General features: G+C 35.0%; 1 protein-coding gene across 1 annotated transcript; it reads right to left on the bottom strand.

Moving 5' to 3' along the window:
- Nucleotides 1–3,694: 3,694 nt before the first annotated feature.
- Nucleotides 3,695–7,578, bottom strand: LOC107775050 (IQ domain-containing protein IQM1-like). The gene is made up of 8 exons (XM_016594722.2): nt 7,442–7,578; nt 6,330–6,719; nt 5,910–6,090; nt 5,706–5,794; nt 5,494–5,581; nt 4,981–5,211; nt 4,635–4,736; nt 3,695–4,522 (listed from the first exon to the last, which is right to left on the bottom strand). Exons 2-8 carry the CDS (start codon nt 6,677–6,679, stop codon nt 4,067–4,069), a joined length of 1,497 nt encoding a protein of 498 aa, XP_016450208.1. The 5' UTR covers nt 6,680–6,719; nt 7,442–7,578; the 3' UTR covers nt 3,695–4,066.
- Between the last annotated feature and the right edge of the window lie 1,837 nt (nt 7,579–9,415).

A 9,415-nucleotide genomic window follows, 5' to 3' on the forward strand; every position in this document is an offset into this window, starting at 1 on the left:
TTTCTTATGTCACATTCATAATGGTCAGTATATAGTTAACACATTCACTTATTGTCATACATGTTTATTATTTGCGTACTTGTTACTGCTACTACTTCTAAGTTCTATCCATCATAAATTAATGAATATGCTGAACAAATGAAGGCTTGTAAAACGACAGAGGAAAAAAGAACATGACTGGAATTCAAATTTAATACCCCCTCCGTTTCAATTTAGATGACACTTTTCTTATTAGTCTATTCCTAAAACAATGACACATTTCTATAATTGGAAATAATTCAACTTTAAATTTTTCATTTTACCCGTTGTACCACTAGTTATTCCAGATGTTCGTCAAATCTGGAAAAAAATCAGAAGTTATTTGTATTCCTTGGAAACTCCCGCCTACGACACCATTTAATATTTATTGGCCCATTATTAATGAGAAGCTTTTATAACGATAAGAATTTCATGGCCACACAAAGTTTAATTTTGTCAGTGAAAGTTATATTCAATCCCTCTCTATAGTCTATAGACTTTGCTTTAGCTGGTTAGTAACCCCTTCTCCACATTGCAAGTACCACCACTAGCATCGACGTGACCAAAAGGTGACAAAACCAATAGTAATCGGCGGCTTCACATGAATAATATGCTCCTAAATAATTCAAATAAATTCCACATTCGGATGCCAAAGATAAAAGAGGTCGAAGAAATTCAGAAATTAATGATCTGCAATGGAAGAATTCAGATCCAATTCGTATAACGAGTGGTCAAGAACTCAACTAGAAAATTTCACTTATGTTGCTAGTGGAGCTCATGCTAACCCCACCTCAAACCCAATTAGAAAACGCGACCTCAAATGTTACAGTAGTAAAAACTTATCCGTATCAAGTGTTAACACCAAACTAACCTCAAACCCAAGTGGAATTCACGTACAGTAGTAAAAAAGTGTTTACACCAAACTAACCTTAAACCCAAGTGGAATTCACGACCTCAGGTGCCACAGTATTTCATATGTATCATCATCTTGGAATAACAACACTCAGATGGAGATGGTCAAAGAAGTAAAATTCAAGAAAGCAAAGTCAACAAATCGGTCAACTTCAAAGAACTGAAATTTCATTGACCCAGAGTTGCAGAGGAAAAAAGAGTAGCTAGTTATAAGGTTTACACAGTTGAGGGGAATGTGAAAGGGTCGATTATAAAGAGCTTTCTCTGGATTAAAGAGAAGTGTACACAAGTAATATATCGGCGGAGATATCCAGCCACCAAAGGCATGTCCAAAAATTAAGTATGTGTTAGGACATTATTTGAGTTAAAAGTTCGCTAGCGTTTGAGTATAGATTTGGTTGAAACTTAAAAATAGAGTTTTTGAAGTTGTGTTGAAAAATAACTTTTGGAAGTTGAAATTGTGTTTGGAAATTGAATATGCATTTTATTTGTAAAAAAGTTGAAGTTTTGTGAGTGGAAGAAATTTCGCCCAGAAACGGCCCTAAACCGGTTTTTGGAAACTTGAAAAAAAAATACAAATTTTTTTTCAAAAACTGATCATATTCCATGAACAAATATTGTTTTCAAAGATATATGGAAGAAAATTGTAAAAATTTATGGCCAAACAGGAGCGTCTTTTCCCCGAAAAAAGATATTTGAAGTTGAACTTGAAAAAGCCTTAGCGAAAATTTGTAAGTGACAACTTCCCTTGTGAAAAATTGAAGTTGAGTTTGGATATGAACTTCATGTAGAAAAGTTTGTTTATGAATGTTCAATATTTGCGAGTGACAACTTCCCTTGAAATACACCTTTAAATCAACATATTTAATAATTCACTCAAAATTTAGATATTCAAATTCAATTAATTGCACATGCACATGACCAAAAAGAGGTGGATGTAGTTAAGGGCTTACGGGTTAATCGAACCTAATAACTTTGGCTCGACTGTTGTATATCTGTAAAAATTTCACTAAGTAACTACAAATTAGTTGTGGTAGGATTCCTAACACGAACCCACAATGTTCAACCCACAAATTGGCTATATAGGTCATCACTGTTCATGCTTCAAATTACGCCCTTCTCAATTAAATATTATAGCGTTAGTTTCTGCAGCACCAAAAATTCTTTACATTTTCAACAAACATATGAATCTTTAAGAAGACTAAAGATTAAAAGAAACATACTAACATGACTAAAATTTAACCCCAACTAACTGGTTGACGACAATAAAATGATGGACGCCTAATTCCAATATAATAGGGGTTTATTATTGCAAACTAGTTAAACACATTGATTGATGAGTGGGTAGATAGGTTATCGCCTATAATAAATAATTATTTCATAGGTTATCGCCAATAATAAATAATTTTTTCTTCTGTTGTCCGCTATTTTAACTCAAAAAAGGTTATAAGAAAAACAAAAAATAAAACTCAATCATGGTTATTATCCAAGATTCAATGAAGAGTATAACAACAACAACCCAGTGTAATCCCACAAGTGGGGTCTGGGGAGAGTAATATGTACGCAGACCTTACCTCTACCCAAAGGGGCAGAGAGGCTGTTTCCAGGAGACCGTCGGCTCGAAGAGGCAACAAGAGACACTATATTAGTACTATCAATATACTCATAATAAAACAACATAAAATACCATAAAAACCATAACATAACATAAATACCATAAAAAACAAAGTAACAGCAATATAAGAGATATATGAAATACGAGAAAGATGTAAGGTATTAATACACAGAAGATAAAGCATAGTTGATCAATAGCATTCTAAGACTAATTTCTAACTGGCTAGTCTCACTCTAGTGCGCTATAAAAAAGACATCACAATTTCCCCTAACCTACAACCTTAATGCTCGATCTCCACAATTCCCTGTTTAGGGCCATGTCCTCAGTAACCCTAAGTCGCGCCATATCCTGCCTGATCACCTCTCCCCAATATTTCTTAGGTCTCCCTCTACCTCTCCTCGTACCCACCACCGTCAGTCGTTCACACCTTCTCACCTCTCCCCAAGATTCAATGAAGAGTAAGGAAAATAAATACAGATCAAATTCCTCCATTTCTTGTAGAACAGTTTGAGGAAAATTTGATTCAAAGTCGTGAAGTCAAAATAACATGCAGAACAAAAGAATGAGCTCTTGACTAGATTTGTCCACCTCTTGACTGGACTGGTCCTAAGAAGAAAATAGAAAAAGTTGTCCAAGGTAGGTAAGGAGTGAAGAGTTTTGAATGTAGAATTGACTGGGAATATAGGAGAGAAAATTCAATAATTTTAATTTTAGAGGCAAAATTGAGTATTGAAATGAGATGATAAAGTTGAAAAGGATACAGAGGTTTCATATAGCCGACTTCAACTAGTTCTAAATTTTGACTTGTAGATTGGCTTATTGGCACTAACTATGCAACTCAGCAACAACAACAACAACAACAACAACAAAAACAAACAGTACAATCCCACAAGTGGGATCTGGGGAGGGTAGTGTATACGCAGTCCTTACCCCTACCTTGAGGGCAGAGAGTCTGTTTCCGGTAGACCCTCGTCTAACTGTGCAACTCAGAAAATGAAAAAAGATAAAGACTTTGAGTTATGGTACATTTAAATGGAGCAACTAAATGGATATACTTGTAAGATTGAGAAAGAGAATTGCAAGATTGGACATAGAAACTTTGCTATATATAAAGAGCTATCAACTCAACTACATTGGAGCAAAAAAATATGAAAGAATTTAACATGTTAATAAAAGCCAGCCTTCAATTACAAAAGAGGCAAAACTTTGAAAAAAAGATTATTAGGCTTAATGAAAGCCATGCATCTTGTACAAATAAAGCATGTGAATGAACGAATAAATAATGATTTTCGTTAGTTTGTTACATCTGTTGTGTTGTCTTCTTTATTCGAGGGTCTATTGGAAACAGTTTCTCTGCCCTTCCAAGGTAAGGTTAAGGTTGCGTATATCTTACCCTCCCCAGATCCCACTTGTGAGAATTTACTGAGTTTATTATTGTTGTTGTGTTGTTGTCTATCGTCAAAGGTGAGGACACCAAAAAAACCAGAAGTTTATCAGCTGGTGCAAATGCAAAAATGTTGCTTAGTTAGCTGCTGAAATAGGTGTCCTTGGACTAGGTAATCCCATATGCGCAATCCTAGGAGAAAGCCGAATCTTCGGGCTTGGCCTTGGTGAGGGGATCGGACCATATATGTTGAAACCTCCGTTAGCCACCCGAGGTGACAAGTTAACTTGTTCAAGTGCTCGGAATTGTAATTCTGTAGGGTAGTCCCTAACACAGCCAATACGAGGTCCATTTCCTGTTGACCATTTGCGAGATAAACGTTTAGCAAAGCTAAACGATGATTGTGTCTTGTTATTGATGATGTCTTCACGATCATTGTCTGTTGTGGCTGCTTTCGCCTCAGTTTGATCATTTACAGCAGAAACGCTTCTCTTGGGTGATTCTTTTGCAACAGAATGATGGACAGGTGGTTGGCGATTTGAGCCCTCGTTATTAACTTTAAACGAAAGATCATCATCATCAACTGAACATCTCTGAAAACACAAAAGAAAAAATTGTTGTTAGCGATGTATTTCTCAATTGCTATAACATTTTAAGCAATGAGGAACATGTTCAACAGTTCAAGACACAAATTTAAACAATTACCTTAACGTTTGTAAGATCAACGTTGTGCTCCTCGAGGAAGCCAATGAATTCCCTGAAGTTCTCTTCCGTGGGGTGATAGTGCCCGCTATATGGCCAAATAGCCTGCAGATAATATGAAAAAGATAAGTAAATTCATTTTGTATATATCGATAAAGATTAAAAGGGCAGCCAGGGAGGGGCCGGACCACAAGGGTCAATTGTACGCAGCCTTACCCTGCATTTCTGCTAGAGGCTGTTTCAACGACTCAAACCCGCGACCTCCTTTGGTCACATGGCCTTCTATATCGATAAAGATTGCAGAGATATATTTATTGTGCATTTAAATAAAATATCGTTCGATAATTACCTCCAAAATACCACCATGAGAAACCAGTCTTCCAGCAGCAGTAATCGCTCCACCGGATAGAAAACTCGAATGTTGAAACACACCTTTCTTCTTTTTTCCTACATATAATGTTCTTGTTGTGCTAAGAACAAAAATCCACTTTGATCCTTCTACTGTCTCCACAAAGATACCACTTTGTTTATAGACAAGTTTCCCATCTTGAATAACTACTTCATACGATTCGCGCTCTTTCTGAAATAGTAAAAGGAGAAGCAATTAAATTTCCAAGAATCATCATAAGATTCATTGAAGGGGAGCCTTGGAGCAACGGTAAAGTTTCTCTGTGTGATTTGTAGGTCACAGGTTCGAGTCGTGGAATCAGCCAGATGCTTGCATCCTACATCACACCCCTTAGGGTGCGGCCCTTCTCCGGACACTACGTAAACGCAGGATGCTTCGTGCACCGGGCTACCCTTTTATATCATAAGATTCATTATGTTGTGAAAAAATCCTTAAGACAGAATCTGGACTTACCGGCCCGAGATATTTGATGCATTGATGCTGCAGATTGGTTCTTGGACACTTCTCAAGATTGATTTCTTTCCCATCTCCAACATCCAACCTTCAAAGAACAAAAGTCATGATGTAAGAAGACGTTCGCTCAGAGATAATTCAACTCATTGATACATTTGTTAAGCATTTCTATTCATATAGTAAAGATGCAAATTCCACAACAGATAACTCACCAGTAGAAGAAAGGTTGAGAGCTTTCGCTTTCAAACCACACATCATAGTAAAAGTGTAAGTTGTGTCCATACCGATGTCGTGGATCAATCTACACATAGGATTGAGGAAAGAAAGAATCAGTATCATAATATACAGAACTTTCTTTATTAACATGAATTATATGCCATATAACTCAAGATGTCATAAAAATTTCAAGAACTTACAGCTTCTAACCAATGCTGCAGAGCAAGTTTTTGAGCTTTTTCATCTTTTGACAATCCTTTTCCAACTATAGCAGCTCTTGTACGCGCTCTAGCCCACCGCGATACAGCAGTTTCTGGTTTCTCCCCGTTAAAGAAAGAAACAGAACTCCTTTTTAGAGCTGCAAAATCCAAAGCCTTCCACCTACACAAACCAGACAATATAGCACAACCACTTCAATAAACTGGACAATCAACATACAAGAAGGGAAAACGACATTGTATAGCCGCTCCAAGAAATAATAGCCAGAAAATGTATATAATATACATAATCAACGTATATTTTTTGTATATTTGGCTAGCAGATGTAACTATTTTTGGCCGGCCAAATGTGCAACATGCCCAATCAATAGTCAATATTTCCAAAAAATTAAGACCGCATACCATAGTTCTTCAACCACAACAGCACAATCCGCGAGATTTCTTCTCGTCCTATAACTCTTGTATACTTTTTGTAGCTTAACAGCAGCAGCATCGAGCTCGCTAACAGGATGCGGAGAAAACAGAATCGAAGGCTCGTGTAGTGAAGCTGCTCTTGTCTTAGTTTCATTCCATTCTGATATATTTATGTCTTGAATCAAATTCTTGAATGATAGAGTTGTCTCTAGCATCAGCTTCTTCGGTTCACAGTTCCTTAAATTTATCGAATTCTTTCGTGTCATCTTATCGACACCATTTGATTGGATTATTGTTTCCAAATGTGTTCCTTTAAAACTATTCGATCGCACAGTCATCTCCAAGTTTTTTAAGCAAGATAATAAATAGCCTTTTAACCTGCAAATTTGATTGAGAACTCTATTAATACCAAAGTTATCAAAGAAAGAACTAAAAATTGAAAAATATTACTAGCAAATTTAACTATTCAGAAACAGATTTTCTGTTGCTAACTCTACTTAGAATGCAGAAACTTCCATTATTTCAAGTTCTTCGAGCTAAATTATCAAACTTTTGGTATAAAAAATAAAGTAGCCTTCATTCAAAATTGAACTAAAGCCCATTCAAACATAGGCAGATAAAAGGGCAGCCCGATGCACAAAGCATCTCGCGTTCACGCAAGTCTGGGGAAGGGTTGCAACCCCTTACGGGGAAGGGCCGCACCCCAAGGGGGTGTGATGTAGGCAGCCTAACGAGGCAGATACAGAATTAATATTTTCGATACGAAACATAGATATACGTGGAAAACCATTAAAAAGTTTCTCATTCTTATTCTATTTAGAAGAAGAAACCTCCACTATTTCAATTTCTTGAGCTAAATTATCAAACTTTTGATCAAAATTGAACTAAAGCCTATCAAAAAAGATAGCAAAACTCAGTATTTTCGACACGAAACATAACTATATCTGTATGAAAAAATCACTTAGATTTCCGATAATTTCAAAAGCACAATGTATTCAATGTTAAGAATTTTAAAGATTGAACAGAAAGCCTAAAACACAAGACCCCATGTCTCAAAATAAGATCAAATAAACAAAATAAGACTGAGAAAAAACAATTACCTGAATATTAGAAGAACCAAAAAATATCTCAAAATTATAAAGAGAAAAATCCCAAGTTCTTATTTCAACTGAACCACAAAGATGTCTATGAATATAAATATGACTACCGTGTGTGTATATACTTATATATATAAGTAGAGCAGAAAGCTAAAAGCGTGGATTTGTAGAAAAAAGAATTTAATATTTTGAGTCAAAGAGTTCGTCTAACTAAGGAATAGCACGTGGAAATGGAAAACTGACAAACTATACAGTGAATATATTGCAGACAGCTACCTAAGTTTACTCAGAATTTTAATTTCTTGAATAAATGTGAATTGAAAAAATGGAAACGAAATGGAATTGTGGGTTTGATTTTTATAACTTTCGTAAGTTTCAAGTTTGAATCCCACGAATTAATATTTGATCAAGTCAAATATTGGAAAATTTGAAACTACACTTTTTGGTTTGAAAAAAGAAAAACAAGAAAGCTTTTTGTGTCTTCCTTTTGTAATACAAGAAAATGAGAATATATTGGTTCGAATTTTTTATGGTCAAAGAAAGTAACTTTTCTAATATGAGGCTTCTTCCTTGAAAAATCAAAATGTACGGTTTTCTTGTTTAACTTTTTTTTGGGGGGGTTTTCCAATCTTGAATTTTACTTCTTGTTAGAACTTAAAAGTCAACTACTATAGTTTAGGGGCATTATAGTTAGAGGCGGAGCCATAATTTTAAGATTATGAGTTCGGAATCCTAATCCGTTTAAGTTTTTTGGTTCTAAATTAATAATTTGTACATATTTAATGAAAATTTTAAAATAAAATATATGATTTGAGCCAAAGCTACTGGTTCGGCTGAATTTGTAGCTGATATTGTGGCTCCGCCTATAATTCTGGTATGATCTGCATCCGTTCATCTTTAACCGGAGGTTATAGTTGAGGGTTATGGGTATGATCTGCATCCCCTTATCTTTAACTAAACGTTTCGAGTTCGAACTCCTGAAATAGAGAAACTTTAGTGAATTTACCTAATGTAAATTTGAATTATATTTTGGTTGGCCAAGTTCTTTTTTGGCCAAAAGTGTTTTTTCCGAAGTTAAGGTATTTGGCCAAGCTTTTAGAAAGAAAAAACTACTTTTGGGTAGAAGCAGAATCAGTTTTTGAGAAATAGAAAAAAAGTAATTTCTCCCAAAAGGCACTTTTTGAAAAAGTACACTTAGAAACACTTTTTAAAAGTGTGTTGAAAAACACTGTTCAAAAAGCGTTTTTCAAATTAATTAGTCAAACACAAATTGTTTCTCGCCTAAAGTACTTTATCAAATGTGTATTTTTCAAAATAAGTTTGAATTTAAAAGTTTGACCAAACAGGCAATTGGTCAAGTCAGTTGACTACCTAATGTAAATCTGTGTTAATCTGGCATCCTTTTCTGATGTCATTATCATTTGCCCGACGAGCTTTAATCGTAAGTCTCGAGGTCGAACTCTTTAAATGCAAAAAGTTGATTAAACCTACCAAAATATAAATTCGAATTAGTCCGAGCTAGTTAACTACCTAATGCAAATCCGAATTAGTTGGGTATTTGCACAAATGATCCTTTTTTGAGGCCATTATTTAATTTTTTTCTCTCATTAGCCCGACGGACTAAATTTGTTTGCAAAAAGAAAAATTCATTCAAGTGCCTTTAAGGAAAAATGATATTGTATAGTTACATTTCAAAATAATAGTATATATATATATATATATATATATATAATTTTATATATTTTTCGGTTATTGAATATAAATAATTTTTTGCGTGGATTAAAAGTACGAAAAGCCTGTAGTTAAGGTCAACTACTTCTGCGGTCGCGTCATGAAACGCGCCCAACACGTTATCGAGTATGCTGATGATGTTAGGGATTGTTAGCTGCAATTTGTCTTCTACAAAATAAATTTTCTATGTCCACAATGTCGAATGACATATTTACCCTTGCTATATTTGACTTATTTTCTTTATAG

This window comes from Nicotiana tabacum, chromosome 8 (assembly GCF_000715075.1).
Source record: "Nicotiana tabacum cultivar K326 chromosome 8, ASM71507v2, whole genome shotgun sequence".
In the NCBI taxonomy this organism is placed as follows: Eukaryota; Viridiplantae; Streptophyta; class Magnoliopsida; order Solanales; family Solanaceae; genus Nicotiana; species Nicotiana tabacum.

Bases quoted from the DNA above. Each gene is read 5' to 3' on its own strand.
- LOC107775050 (XM_016594722.2), bottom strand. From the start codon at position 6,679: ATGACTGTGCGATCGAATAGTTTTAAAGGAACACATTTGGAAACAATA. The intron at 5,582-5,705 runs GTGAGTTATCTG...TGTTCTTTGAAG, and splicing joins TCTCAACCTTTCTTCTACTG to GTTGGATGTTGGAGATGGGA. The intron at 5,212-5,493 runs GTAAGTCCAGAT...TTACTATTTCAG, and splicing joins GCATCAAATATCTCGGGCCG to AAAGAGCGCGAATCGTATGA.